Source organism: Lithobates pipiens, unplaced genomic scaffold (genome assembly GCF_037356315.1).
Source record: "Lithobates pipiens isolate NorthernLeopardFrog02 unplaced genomic scaffold, aLitPip1_a1.2 Scaffold_16, whole genome shotgun sequence".
NCBI classification, from domain to species: Eukaryota; Metazoa; Chordata; class Amphibia; order Anura; family Ranidae; genus Lithobates; species Lithobates pipiens.
Genome location: NW_027507748.1, coordinates 347,744,808 through 347,760,839, shown reverse-complemented (window position 1 = coordinate 347,760,839; position 16,032 = coordinate 347,744,808). Strand labels below are relative to the sequence as shown.

The window sequence follows — 16,032 nt, the reverse complement described above, 5'->3', positions numbered from 1 at the left end:
CCCGCTAACAATGCGTTTTGGGAAACCTAAACTGCTGGCGACGCTAATATAGATCTGATCAGATACTATATTACTAAGGGAGGTGTATGCTTTGTGCGTGGGTGTTAGCGGTACTGGCACTAACCTGACGCTGCCTGGGGCGACGCAGACCTTATCTGACCCTCAAACTTATATAACCCGCCGGGTGATCAGGGGGTTAAACCTTTATTAGTTAATAAATGGCGGGTGCCCTGAAACTATAAAAAAATAACTAACCAACCAGCGTCACCTGTAACAGTTATATGGTGATCACTGGTGAAAGGGTTAACTAGGGGGCAATCAGGGGGCTTTATGCGGTAGTATATGGGGGTCCCTGGCGCTATAAAAAGCTGCGGTGAACCTAAATACCTACCTGCCTAACTAGCGTCACCTGTGACACTAATACAGCGATCAGAAAAATGATCGCTTATTAGACTGGGTTCACACTGGAGCGATGCAGGAACGCTACGAATCCGCGGCGGGTTCCCGCATCGCATGCCTCCCAGCGGCAGTTCACACTGCCCTATGCGAACTGCTGGGAGTGTCAGTGAAATGTTAATGACACCCCCAGATCAGTTCGCATATCGCAGTGCGATCTGCAAACTCGGATCGCATGGTGTGAACACCCATGCGATCCGATTCTGCTGCGGACCAAAAAAGGGTCCCATGCGAATTTGCGGCGGGTGCGGCGGGTGCGACGCAAATTCAGCCATACTATCTGTATGGCTGAACTCGAATCGCACAGAGATCGGATGTGATTTGCACTGCAGTGCGGTGCGAATCACATCCGTTCTCATAAACCGCTGCAATGTGAACCCAGCCTTAGTGACACTGGCGACGGGGGGTGATCACGGGGTTAAACCTTTATTGGGGGGGTTAGGGGGGTACCTTAGAACTAAAGGGGGCTAACCCTAACTGCCCTAACAGTTATTACAGTCACAAATGACACCAATGCAAAAAAAAAAAAATGCAATTGGTGTCACTGTGACTGGGGGGGGGGTGATCGGGGGGGTGAGAGTGTGCCTGGCATGTTCTACTGTGTAGTGTCGTGTTGGTGCAACTCACCGATCCTCTCTCCTCGGTGCCGGAACGAAAAATACCGACACGGAGGAGAGATTACATCACTTCCTCTGCCTGTGTTTACATTACAGGAGAGGAAGTGATGTCACGCCTCACTTCCATTAGTCAGGAGCGATCGCGAGGGGGTGGCCATGAATGAATGGCCGCCCCCTCATCCCGGGTCGCTCCTGAACGGATACCGACCGCCGCAGGCACCGGGGGGGGGGGCCCGATCGGGCCCCCCACCCGCGGGAAGGCAGGGACGTATATATACGCCTATATGCCTGCCCGTGCCATTCTGTCGACGTATATCGTCGTGCGGCGGTCGGCAAGTGGTTAAAAAACACTTTAATCATTTTATTTTTTTTAGATTTGAGCTACTGGCACTTATGGAAGTAGAATTTAAAGTCCAAAATACTGATTAAATTACTTTGGCGAAAACTTGCCATAATTATGGATTCCTAAGAATCCTTTTAAAATGTTGGTAACTAGTTTTTGCATTGTGTTCTTAGCTAATATTTTGTAAAAGATATACTGATATGAGTAAAAAATACATCATATAAATGAAATTACATGATGTTCCTAAGCCATCAGTATGTTTTTGTCCTCCTTTAGGTGTGACACCATAACCCACTTGAAAGGTGGATACAAAGATTGCAAGCTTTGCATATATTAATTTGGATTCTTTTGTGTACATTCACATTTTAGGAAGTAAGGCAACTCCTTTGTCAAAACATAATGCACACCCAGTGATTGATGCATCTTCTTCCTGCTATTTTTCTAAGTAAACAATCATAGAAAAAGGGTGATACCTGTATGTACACATCGCATATAATAACAATCATGTTATGACTAGTTTTTTTAAAAAACAAAATTTAGATGAGAATGGCTCAGTAGCTTTCTTTCATTGTTTTGCTGTAACTAATGCTAAAACATAAAGAAGCTTACAGAAAACGAAGTTTAAAACTGAGGGGGTAATAAAGAACCTAATATTTCTGATAAAATGTTATTACTGGGGAGGGTATATATTGATACACATTGTTGACTTCCTGTCCATTTACTTCCTTGTAAAATAATGCAGCAAGAGTCTTTTCAACTTTTTGCTAGCCTATAATAAAGAGATATTGCTCATGAGGGACTTTTTTGTTTATCAGTTGCTTTAAAAAATAAATAAATAAGAGGAGGGTTTATCATTAGACCCTTCAGTTCTGCAAAAAGCCCTCATGCTGTTCCCCAAGTTCCTAGTAATTTTTAAGAATGTACGCACACCCTCTGCACCCAGCCTACAATGAAATGTCTAAAGGTTTTGATTGATCTACAAGCAGGTCATCACCATGTGATGTGAAGTACAGTATATGTACTGTATGTGTGTAAATAATCACCTTCAAGAATTCCCCTATTATACATTTGTCACTGGAAGAGTTGTCCTCATCATATGACCTATCCTCCTCTCTTGTTCTGGTGACAACCTGGACAAATGAAAAGGTAAATCTGGGGACACAGACAGCACTAATAACTTAACAGAGTCTAAAACCTAGTATGCACGGGCTGAATGTCGGGCGGCATTGGCCGGTTCAGTAGAAACTGGCCTACATTAATCCCATGTCCCACAGAAGCTGGATGTTGGGCCGGCTTCTGTTAAAGGGGAATGACAGAAAAGCGTCTGCCGATTGTCTCCCGATCAGTGCTCTCAGCCAATGGCTGAGAGCGATGACCGGAGAGTCCTGGCGAGGGGCATCCCCTTATAAAAACACAATAGAACAGCAGGGGAGGTCGCTGTACTAACATCGGATAGTTAGTAAAGCGGCTCCTCCTGAGCGGTCAGTTATTTTTTTTCCTTCAGCCCTGCGCGGTTGAATGAAAAAAAAAAACTTCTAGTGTACTAGGCCTAACCTTTCCCTTCCCTGTCCATGAGATTTAAAACCTATGCTGTGTCCTTCCCCCAACAAAAGAAAAATGTATTGTAAAGTGAATGCAAAAAAAAATCCTATTTTTGCCTTATTTTAAATTAAAATTAAATTAAAATGTATGCACTGACACTTTATTGACACTTGTCAGTTGTCTGGCCCTACTGGTGGTTTAGTAACTCTGTCCCACGGGTTTGTTGTGTAAATACATTTTAAGCTTTTGTATAATTTGGATGAAAAAAAAATAGTATGGACAATAGAGGGAGCCAAGGGCACCACATCCCATATGTATATAAGAGAACAACGGAATGATAACTTGCGATTTTTAAGGTGCCAATAATCAAGAAAACATAATTTGTATAAAATGCTTAACAAAATATATTGGAGATTTCTATAAAAATATATATAAAAACCATCTAAAAGAAAGTCCTTAGAAGCCACATGTTTTGTACTTTAAATGATACATCCTTTAGATGTTTTTTTAGGAATTTTTATAGAAATCGGTAATAAATTTTGTGAAATGTTTTATACAAATTATGTTTTGTTGATTATTAAATTAAAGAAAACGAAGATAACAAAGTGAATGTGACAGCACTGTATATATAATAAGCTCAAATAATAAATATAAAAATCAACATAGGAAAAATAGTAATCAATGAAAAACGTCCATATTCAAATACAGGTAAATAGTGCTCAATGGAAAAACGTCCAAATATGTGTGACAATTTTGCTAAAAAGCAAGTAGAACGTTCTAATTTTCTAATTTTCTAAAAAGATAATATCTAGGTTTACAAATAAATGTGTTACACACAAAGTTATGAACTCTGTACCTATTGAGGAATATATATGAAATAAAGATTTTTGTGCATGGAGTTTAGCTTTAACATAGGCCTTAGGCTACCAAGGTAGCAAGGAAAGTTTGACATTGATGCCTGAAATATTTTTCAAATTTTGTGTGTTTTATTACTTTGAATTTAGTAAAAAATAATAGAGAAAAGCAATGCGCAGCTCATTGTCAATATTCTTGAACTCTTGTGTGTGGTCATACCTTTGTGCCTCGTCACTTAATAGAGCTGACTCATCCAAAAGAGAGCCAGTTCAAAGTCTTTAGCAGCAAGTCACCTGCTTAACACGACATCCTGTCGTTCCATGTAATCTATAATAACATTTTGATATGTTGTATTGTGATTAGCTGCATATTGTATCTAAGGCAAACATTCATTTGCTCTATAGTACTGTTTTATTATTGCTAAATTGAGTTTTTAAATTCATAATTGCCTGTATATTTTGTCAACACATTAGTGGTGAGTACAAATTGTGATTGTCTCAAAAAAAAAGATCCTGTAGAAGCACCTGAAAAGTGCTTTGAAAGTGCGGCAACTCAGGCGCTATTAACCCCTTCTTTGGCCGCTAGCAGGGGCTAAAAGCACCCCGCTAGTGGCCGAAAAGTGCAGCTAAAATGATAGTAAATCGCTGCTAAAACGAATGACGCTTTACCGCTAACGGACTCACCGCCCCAGTGTGAAAGTACACTAAGGGAGGGTTGTAACCAGAGACGGCCGGTCCATAAGGGACGCAGTTGCGCCCCCCTAGTTTGCCTAATCTAATCATAGAAAGATTTATTTTTAAATAACTTTATTAAATAACTAACAATTTTTAACATCTTAAAGAAAAATCAAGTGTTCTGTGCCTGGCTGTGCACTGTATGGGGCTCCAGACTAATAGGTTTCTATTAGGTAAGTCATTTTTTTAGAAGCATATGGTTAGAGGCTCTAATTGGCTTGTTTTAGGTTGTCCTCGGGATGCACTTGTGATTTTAGCAAATCAATATTCACCATTGGTTTCCGGCTTGTCCCAGCCAATCAGGACAGGAGGCTGAAGTTTTGGAACCCGGAAAGAAGACCAGGTTAACACGGAATCTGCAGTGCCGGGTATCAGGGGAGCCGTGACTGCTGAAAGGCCCCATTTGTAGGGTGAGTGCAGACCTGGACTTTGTTTGCACCCCCAAATATTTTTTAGCACCAGCTGCCACTGGTTATAACCCCTGTCAGTTTAGTTTTGTCACCTGTGTCCCATTGAGCAGAATTACCTTCACTTCCTGTCCCATAGCTAAGACAGGAAGTGAAAGAAAATTCCTCCAAAATGAGGGAATCCCTGGTTGTCATCAGAAATATTTGAAGACTTTCACTTTATTCCTGTTCTGGTGATAATTTGACATTTTCTTTTAATTTTACTCTTGGTTATAACAGTAAACAGGACAAATAGAGGGCAAATATTACTAATGGGGAAGTGAACAGCAATAAAAACAAAACAAAAAAACCCCAATAAACTAGCACGTTAATCCTTCTTCATTCTATCTAAAACAAAAAAAGTGATTTAGTGATTTAGTGATACTTTAGCAGCTCCCCTGTACTGCTACAAACAAGGAGATACCAGTTTTCTGATAAATCAGTGTTTATAACCAACATTCACAGGAAACACTATTTGACACACTAAGCTTGTTTGAGTGAAAATTAATTTGCAAGCAATGCCAAGCAGAAGTTATAATACTATTGACCATTACATTTTTATTTTCATAATATTAACCATGATATTAATTTATAGTAAGGGACCTTCTATTGTTATGCTTAATAAATATTAAATCACTTGAGTTCTGTTTTTAATCTACAGTGCATCTTTATGTATCCATTTGAGGTTTTTTTTTAATCATATTTGGTTTGCCATGTAGAAATGATCTGCTAGCTCATAATGTAAGCTCCATCTAATTAAGCATTCTGATTTTCTTTGATAAAGTTTGGAAGGAGGGCAGTTGTCACTGGGACAGAAAATGAGGGGCATCTCTCAAACAGGGCACAAACTGTCATAAAAGACTGATAGTAATTCTAATCCTTAATGAAAAAGGTGTTCTGGTTGGATTATCCAATAGATATACAGTATGTCACAAAAGCCAAAGAGGTGAATGCCATCATTTTATTTAAAAATCCACAATATAAAGTAGACCTTGCATGAAAAAAAAAAGAACTCTAAAAAGGAAGATTTACATTGCTTCCCGCGCTCCCTAATGCAAGTGATATTTTGAAAACATATACAGTATCTCACAAAACTGAGTACACCCCTCACATTTTTGTAAATATTTTATTATATCTTTTTATGTGACAACACTGAAGAAATGTACAGCTTGTATAACAGTGTCAATTTTCTGTCCCCTCCAAATAACTCAACACACAGACATTAATGTCTAATCGGCTGGCAACAAAAGTGAGTACACCCCTAAGGGAAAATGTCCAAATTGAGCCCAAAGTGTCAATGGAGTTCACCAGAGCTTCACAGGTTGCCACTGGAGTCCTCTTCCACTCCTCCATGACAACATCATGGACCTGGTGGATGTTGGAGACCTTGCGCTCCTCCACCCTCCGTTTGAGGCTGCCCCACAAATACTCAATGGGGTTAAGGTCTGAAGACATGCTTGGCTAGTCCATCAACTTTATCCTCAACCTCTTTAGCAAGGCAGTGGTCGTCTTGTAGGTGTGTTTAGGGTTAGTGATGGATGAACTTCCAATGGGACATTTCAGGAACGCAAACCCCGAACGCGGCCAAAAGTTTGTGAACCGCAAAGTTTGAGGCGGACCCCATTGACTTTAATGGCAGGCAAACCTTAAAAACCTACAGGTCATATTTTCAGCCACAAAATACTAGCTGTGCACACATAGTCCCACAACATGGACACTGACATAACAAAAGTATTAAGTGAATCTGGGATCGACAACGACAAGCATTCTTTTTTTAGCTGTGAAATTTTGACAATTCAGGAGCGCATGAAGGCCATGGAGGAGAGGCAAGGTCAGGGCAGGCTATGAAAGGGGTGCAGGAGATGATCAGTGCCACAGTTAGGGCAGCGCAGTCCTGTGCCAGTGTCCCAGTGTGCCAACCTGTGCTTGAGCCCCTCCCTCTGGCCAGCCCTTACCCCCACCTATGCAGGGCTCCACTGCGGTGGTCTGGAGGTTCCAGTCCAGTGCTGATCCTCAGCCATGGTGCTGGCATTGCCTGCTGATTGGCTTCTCCGCTGCTATCTCCCTCACTGTCTGAAATCAGCACCACAATAGAGACTGAGCACTGACACCAGCACCGTGATAGAGAGCACTGACACCAGCACCGAGATAGAGAGCACTGACACCAGCCCCGAGATAGAGAGCACTGACACCAGCAGAGAGTGAAGAAGAGGGTGCAGATCGAGATGATGAGGAGGGTGCAGAAGAGTAAGGCTGAGTGAGTCACTCAACCAAGTCTGGTGCGTCCTTTGACGTAATCGCACGCACCTTCTGCAGTTTGCCACTTTGGCTCAAGTCTGTTGCTCCTGCCCTACCCCTACCACCCCTGCGGAAGGGCCTGCCTCTTCCTCTGCCTGTCATTTTTTAAATGACCCTGTGACAAGTCTGTAGAGAAGTGCAGTATGTATGTGGAAGAAGGTATATAACACCCCGCTTCAATCTGTCGTTTTTGGGGGCCACTGGTCTACCACACCAGTTATAATACTTTTTTTTTATTGCGTTTGTCACTCTTTGTAGTACCACTGCTGAACCGCTCAGCAGTCACAATGCTGCACAGTGGAAATGCACTATACTATGCTTTCTATATGTGCAAGTATTTTATACGTGTATTACACCCCTATATACTGCACACCAAATAGTACACCTATACCAGTCCTTAAAAGGACCTTTGTGGACCTAGTAGCTAGTGATTTGCAGACTGTCCCTCAGTCCCTACACTGATAAAAGACAGCTGCAGAGTTGGTCAGCAGTCAAGTATAATAGGCTTTCTATATTTGAAAGAAAGTATATTGTACGTGTACAACCCTATAAACTGTACACCAATACCAGTCCTTAAAAGGACCTTTGTGGACCTAGTATCTAGTGATTTGCAGACTGTCCCTCAGTCCCTACACTGATAAAAGACAGCTGCAAAGTCGGTCAGCAGTCAAGTATAATAGGCTTTCTATATTTGAAAGAAAGTATATTATACGTGTACAACCCTATAAACTGTACACCTATACCAGTCCTTAAAAGGACCTTTGTGGACCTAGTATCTAGTGATTTGCAGACTGTCGCTCAGTCCCTACACTGATAAAAGACAGCTGCAGAGTCGGTCAGCAGTCAAGTATAATAGGCTTTCTATATTTGAAAGAAAGTATATTATACGTGTACAACCCTATATACTGTACACCTATACCAGTCCTTAAAAGGACCTTTGTGGACCTAATAGTAATAGTTAGTGATTAAACTGACTATCCCTGCTCCACACAGCGTCCTGTCCCTACACTGACAAAAGACAGCTGCAGAATAGGTCAGCAGTGCACTCAGCAATCAGCAGCACAGCAGTCAGCAGCAGTGCACCAGAACCCTATATACTGTACACCTATACCAGTCCTTAAAAGGACTTTTGTGGACCTAATAGCTAGTGATTTGTGTCACTAAAGTCTGTCCCTGCTCCACACAGCAACCTCTCCCTACACTGACAAAAGACAGAATGTAAAATGGCCGCCAGATCAGGTCTATTTATCAGGTAGGGGGAATGTCCAATTGTCCATGTGCTGAAATGTTTCAATCGGCTGTCTTGTACCCCATGATGGATGTGTCATCATGGGTCAAAGTTCTTTCACAATGTAAACGCATATGTCCGCTGCGCGAACAGTGCCAGAAGTCCGCCGATTTGGCGAATCGCGAACACGCAAAATCCGCCGCAAACCGACCGCCGGGGCGAACCGCAAGGCCATCCTTATTTAGGGTCATTATCATGTTGGAATACTGTTCTGTGGTCTAGTCTCCAAAGGGAGGGGATCATGCTCTGCTTCAGTATGTCACAGTACATGTTGCCTCAATGAACTGTAGCTCCCCAGTGCCGACAGCACTCATGCATCCCCAGACCGTGACACTTCCACCACCATGCTTGACTGTAGGCAAGACACAGTTGTCTTTGTACTCCTCACCTGGTTGCCGCCACACACGCTTGACACCATCTGAACCAAATAAGTTTATCTTGGTCTCATCAGACCACAGGACATGATTCCAGTAATCCATGTCCTTAGTCTGCTTGTCTTCAGCAAACTGTTTGCAGGTTTTCTTGTGCATCATCTTTAGAAGAGGCTTCTTCTGGGACGACAGCCATGCAGACCAATTTGATGCAGTGTGCGCTGTATGGTCTGAGCATCTCTGCAGCAATGCCCATCTTTTTCCCAAAGACAACCCCTGGATATTACACTGAGCACGTGCACTCAACTTCTTTGGTCGAACATGGAGAGGCCTGTTCTGAGTGAAACCTGTCCTGTTAAACTGCTGTATGGCCTTGCCCCCATGCTGCAGCTCAGTTTTCAGGGTCTTGGCAATCTTCTTATAGCCTATGCCATTTTTATGTAGAGCAACAATTTGTTTTTTAGATGGTGCCATGTTGAACTTCGTGTGACCAGTATGAGAGTGAGAGCAATAACACAAAATTTAACACACCTGCTCCCCATGCACACCTGAGACCTTGTAACACTAACAAGTCACAAGACATCAGGGAGGGAAAATGGCTAATTGGGCCAAATTTGGACATTTTCACTTAGGGGTGTACTCACTTTTGTTGCCAACGGTTTAGACATTAATGGCTGTGTGTTGAGTTATTTTGAGAGGACAGCAAATTTACACTCTTGAATTTGATGCAATCAAGCACCTTGACTTCAGTTTGGGCTCCCTGTTTTAGGGTCTATATATGTAATTGGTGACTAATAGATGTCCATACTATTGAGGCTTTATTGCTTTATTGCTCATAGTGTCCAAGTCCATATCACCCCCCCCCCCCCCCCATACCTTCCTTCTTATCTGGCTGTGGCTCTTTCATTTGATAATACTGGAAATATACTTGCCACAGAGTACTTATAGCCCAGTGAGTATTTCCTACTTTCTTCTTTCGAACATTTGCACTGTCTTTCGATCTTTGAATGACTATTGTTACTGTATATTGTTCTAGTTGGTGTTCTTGTATGAACACTCAAGTATTGGGATTAGAATTTTTGAAGTTATATGGGTGAGACTATTCTTTTATGGATCCCTCTGCAAGGTATTTTTTGTATGCCGTATATATGGCTCAGATATGATGATGATCAATTTTTATTGTTTGTTTTCATTGTAGATAGTGAGACCTATTTTTTTCCAACAATCCCTGAGTGTGTCCTGATGAAGCTTGACAGTGAAACATGTTAACGCACAGGGACATGCATGCTTATTTTTGTCATGTATTATGTATAAGTTTTTTACTCTTTACACCTTTTTGCTTTATGTACCATGTATTGTTATAAAAAAATATATTTGTTCTATATATCTCCCACTGTCTATGTTGCCTTTAAAGTCTTACCTTTGTGACTATCATATGACCAATTTTTCCTCCTACATTAAATTCTCATACAGATGTGGCTACAGAAGTGTCTTCCCTACATTGTTCCATCTCTCCTACCCTTCCTATTGACTAAGAACATGATGGCATCTTTATGAGTAGATCATTAAGGCACATCTATGAGCAGATCATAAAGGCACATACAAAAGCAGAAATCTATGCATACTAAACATAAGCATGCACAGGAGGAATGCCAGGTGTGCCTGGGCACACCCTAATTACTGAGTGTGGTGCCGATTCCCCCTGTTGCCTGGGCCCCCCTCCCCCATGTTGCGCCCCCCTGTAAACTGTGTTTGCTATGCTTCAGTTTGTGAATGAACAAGAAGCCGCTCATCACAGAGCACTATCCCATTCATTCACTATCCAGTGCAGCTGAGGCTGCAGAGAAAGGCATGTGTGTTTGAGCTTTGGAGTGCACACCCTAATGCAATAGACTGTACACACCTATGAGCCTAAATGAATTGTGATATCAGCTTTTTAGAATAACACTGACTGCATTACTTTCGTTAGGCAGGAACATATGTTTTTGAATAAAAACATTTTTTTTACATTTTCAGAGCTAAAAAAAATACCCAAATCCATAGCCAAAGCTCTGCTCAAGATTCACTTCTCTTAATATACCAGGACAACCCCGGTTCTAGCTCCTGTAGGCAGTCTCCACTCCTTATCAAAAGATATGAAAAGATATCAGCCACACTCCAATCTTAGCTCCTCTTCCTATATTTATTGAATTATTGATTGTCAGAAAAGTGACTGCATACAACATGTCTCCACCCCGAAAAAGGAAGGTTGGTTTTTGGATGGAGACATGTTGTATGCAGTCACTTTGCTAATCCACTAAATCAATAAATATAGCAAGAAGAGCTAAGATTGGCATGTGGCTGAAATCTTTTCATAACCATTGTTTTAAAAATGCTTTTTTTTATGTAGATAAGTATAAAAATGATTTTGGGGCCATTTCTCATTTTTCTCCATTTGTACTACTGTTGAATAAAACCTGTTAACGTAACTCAATAGCTTAAGCTGAAATATTACACACAGATCAGTGCCATATAACAGGGACTTATACCTTTTTGAGACTACCCCATTTGAGGTTTCAGTCAGACAAAGCAGGCAGCATATGCTGTCTTTTTAGGTAATCCATTGTGCTATAAGTATCCATTGTCTTCCATTAACTGTATATTTTTAAAACAAAGCTTGTGTGTGTAAGTTAAAAATCTGCTTAAGCTAATAAACTTAAGAGAAGACAGCTAAGAACTCAAAATCATCATAGTGTCCAATTAACATGGGGAAATCTGACTATACCTTTCCAGCTAGTGAGGTGTGATTTCACTGGGAGGGGGTGCCTCTTAGCAAAATAGTGATTTCATCTTGAAATGCATACTTTGGAAAGTATTTGTACCACACTACATTCCTACCTCTATTCTTCTGTTTGAATTTATTTTGAAGAGACGTGATCTGAGAAATGGCAAGGAAACATTTACATGCATGTGTAAGAAATACATTGTAACGTTCCATCATTTTGATATTTGTGTTAATCCTGTTTTTTTTGTTTTGTTTTTTGTGTCCACCACAGGATCCTACAATCCTGATCACCTAGGAAAACAATCATTTCTTTTCAATAATAACCAGAAATGGATTCCAGCATAAGAAGGCAACCAGGAAAGCAAAAGTTGTATTGAGCTACATCTTCTACATCTTGCATATAGTGCTTCACTTTGATCAAACATGACCATCTCAGGATTTACTTCTGAAAGTCCAAACACAATCATAATTATATGCAGCTTTTATAGTGGAAATATTTGCATATAATTTTTCCCAGCATCAAAGCAGAACTCTAGTCTATGGTTAAGCCTATGCAACCCCCACACTCCCCAGCACACTGACATCACTGGTCCTTTCTATTCACCTTCCGTGACAGCGTGATGGTAATTCTTTCTTGTGGACTAAGTGCTGTTTAGGTAATGATATGTGCGCACTGTTCTGTGCAGTACTACTATGAGCACAGGATCAATGATGATGGGTAGGATGTTCGCCTGTTCGCTGAATAGCGAACAATTCGGGGGGGTTTGCGGCAAATTTGAAAGCCGCGGAACACCCTTTAAAAGTCTACGGAAGAAATCAAAAGTGCTCATTTTAAAGGCTTATATGCATGGTATTGTCATTGCCCTTCAGGTCTGGTATAGATATTAAGGGGAACCCCATGGCAACATTTAAAAAAAATTGATTTTGAGGGGGACCCCCACGCCATTTGTTTTTAAATTTTGGCACGGGGTTCCCCTTAATATCCATACCAGGCCCTATGGAATTTGGGAGGACCCCCACACATTTTTTTTTTACATTTTGGTTCGGGGTTCCCCTGTGGGGGAATCCCATGGCGTTTTTTTCAATGACTTTTATGTATGTTGCCGGGACCGACAATTCATTATAGTTGCGAGTACTTTTAAACTACTTTTTTTCCTTTAGAAATTTAATTTTGTTATTGGACTGTTCTAAACACAGGAAACATGCGCCACTTTACAGGCATACTATAGACACCCCCCAAGTACAAAATTTAAAGGAATATTTCACTTTTATTTTTTCACTTTAAGCATTATTAAAATCACTGCTCCCGAAAAAACTAACGTTTTTAAAACTTTTTTTGCATTGATACATGTCCCCTGGGGCAGGACACGAGTCTCCAAACCTTTTGGTTTTTTACATGTTCGTGTCCCATAGACTTTAACGGTGTTTGCGTGTTCAAACAAATTTTTTGCCTGTTCGCATGTTCTGCTGCGAACTGAACCAGGGAGTGTTCGACTCATCCCTAATGACGGGTAGGTCAATGACAGCCTAGGCTCAGAACAAGTAGGTTTAATGATGCTGGTTGTTTGTAAGTTTGGTAGACTGGAAATATAGCGGAGAAGAGGAAGCACTGCAAAGGGCAGCTTGTCTATTTATTTTTCAGGTTACACAGAGTTCTGCTTTAAGGTGGCAAAGGCATTTGAACTTGTTGAACTTGTTTTCCTAATTCTATTTTGTGTTCATTTTGTGCATGTAAAATTAGATATCTTTAACTTTCCTTGAGGGACAGAGAAATTCATATGCCATTGGGATATACTGCCACCTACAAGAGGATTTAGACACTGGCAAACAAAAAAAACACTGCCAGTCTCATCTATCACTTCCTACTCCCAGTATGCCTTAGTTTTAGTGCCCTGCAAGGTGAGCTTTTAACTTTACTTTTATACAGGACACTTTTACCCCTTCCTGCCTGGGCCATTTTTCAGCTTTCAACACTGTCGCATTTTTAATGACAATTGCATGCTCATGCAACACTGTTCCACAAATGATTATTTCATCATTTTCTTCACACAAATAGAGTTTTCTTTTGGTGGTATTTACTCACTGCTGGGTTTTTTATTTTTTTACAACAAAAAAAGACTGAAAATTTTGAAAAAATATTTTTTCTTAGTTTCTGTCAGTAAATTTTGTAAATACATAATTTTTGTCCTTCACTGATGTGCACTAATGAGGCTGCACTGATTGCACTGTCATTGGGTCTTTATAGAGATTGGGGTCATGCCGTGTTCTAGCGCGAGAGCAGCCATTCTGGGGTGCTGTTATATGATGTCCACCCAGAGCGAGAGCCACACTGTCCCTCCATCATTTGACGGTTGGTAGGCGGCAAGTGGTTAAAGCGGTATTAAGCCCAAAACCAAACATGCATTATGTTGAAGCTTACTAGTCATTAAATGTGGTGGCTATATCAGTTTTCTTTTCTTATGCCGCGTACACACGATCGGAATTCCGGACAGAAAAAGACCGATGAGAGCTTTTCATCGGAAAATGCGACCGTGTGTATGCGCCATCGGAATTTAGCTGTCCGAATTTCCACCAGCCAAAAATTGATAGCATGTTCTCAATTTTCCCGACAGAAAAACTTTCTATCGGTAATTCCAATCGTGTGTATGCAATTCCGACATGCCAAAAATCCCACATGCTCAGATTCAACTACGAGACAGAAGCTGTTGGCTACTGGTTATTGAACTTCCTTTTTCTAGTCACGTCATACGTGTTGTACATCACCACATTATAAATGATCGGAATTTGATGTGACCATGTGTAGGCAAGCCAGGTTGAGCCGAATTCCGTCGGAATTCTGTCGGGAAAACCATCAGAGTTTTTTCTGACGAGAATTCTGATCGTGTATACGCGGCATAATGCTTTTTTCCCTCTGTTTTGACCTGGTGATCTTGCCAGCGACACATCTCCTGTATTAGTGAGAAAAAACACTGGATGAATGAACACAGGAAGCACAACAGAGAGCAGCATTGTCAGTCTGGAGGGAGGGTAGTGTTTAATGTACTAGTAGATTTAAATACATTAAACAAACTGAAGCCAAACTCCAGCTCAAACTTTATAATCAGTTACAGCAAACAGTTTTTTGTTCCTTTTGGGATAACAGTTTTACACAAATATTTAAAAGCTGATTGGTTTAATCATCCCTGCCAGTGTTAGGTGGTATGTCTCTTAAAACATTCTTATGGAGAGCTTGTGCTTCTGTCAAAAATAACAGACTTGCTGGCTGGATCCCCAGATGAAAATAGAAGCCTAAAAATCAATACAAATTCAATCATCACATCTAATAATTGGCAAGCTGCAATATAATAAATGTTTGCTTTTGGGTTTAATACCACTTTAAGTTTTCTCTACATGCTGCTTGAGCTGGTCTCTGTACACAACTATTCAGTTTGGTGTTTCCTCGGCAATAGCATTGGAGGTCTTACCAGTACTGGATGATTGTGGGGCTAGCCTGGAATGTGACCTTCCTGCACTAGGCTTTGCACTGTGGTGCTTTAACCTCTTCGCGCCCGCCCTATAGCCGAATGACGGCCGTAGAGCAGGCGCATTCGTCCGGGCGGTCGTCCCTGGACGGCCCGATGTTTACTTCCGCAATGCGCGCCCCCGCGGGCGCGCATCGCGGAAGCTCTGTGTTCGCCGTGTCCCCCGGGGACAGGCAAACACAGATCGCTGTAAACGGCCAATCACAGCGGCCGTTTACAGCGTGATCGGCGTGTCCAATGGGAGATGATCTCATATGTAAACATATGAGATCATCTCTCGGCGCCGCTCTCCTTCCTCGCACTGTCTGTGCGAGGAGGGGAGAGGGGAGAGATGAACGGCTGCAGCGGCAGCCGTTCTGCCTGTGGGGGGAAAAAAAAAAGGTAAAAATAAATAAATAAAGTGCCATCCGCCCCCAGCAGTGCCATCCGCCCCAATGCCATCCGCCCCAATGCCATCTGCCCCAGTGCCATCTGCCCCAGTGCCATCTGCCCCAATGCCATCTGCCCCAGTGCCATCCGCCCCAGTGCCATCCGCCCCAGTGCCATCCGCCCCAGTGCCATCCACCCCAGTGCTACCTGCCCCCAGTGCCATCCACCCCAGTGCTACCTGCCCCCAGTGCCATCCACCCCAGTGCTACCTGCCCCCAGTGCCATCCACCCCAGTGCTACCTGCCCCCAGTGCCGCCTGCCCCCAGTGCCACCTGCCCCCAGTGCCACCTGCCCCCAGTGCCACGTGTCGTCAGTGCCACATAGTGCCATCCGTCATCAGTGCCACGTATCAGTGCCATTTGTCATCA

General features: G+C 42.0%; 1 protein-coding gene across 1 annotated transcript in view; it reads left to right on the top strand.

Annotated features, from left to right (window-relative positions):
- STPG1 (sperm tail PG-rich repeat containing 1) overlaps positions 1 to 13,738 on the top strand; it is a 130,066-nt gene extending 116,328 nt beyond the window's left edge. The window contains exon 9 of the mRNA XM_077481848.1: positions 11,986 to 13,738. Within this exon, the coding sequence (XP_077337974.1) occupies positions 11,986 to 12,059 (74 nt within the window). The 3' untranslated portion in view covers positions 12,060 to 13,738. The remainder of the gene's footprint in view (positions 1 to 11,985) is intronic.
- The last annotated feature ends 2,294 nt before the right edge of the window (positions 13,739 to 16,032 follow it).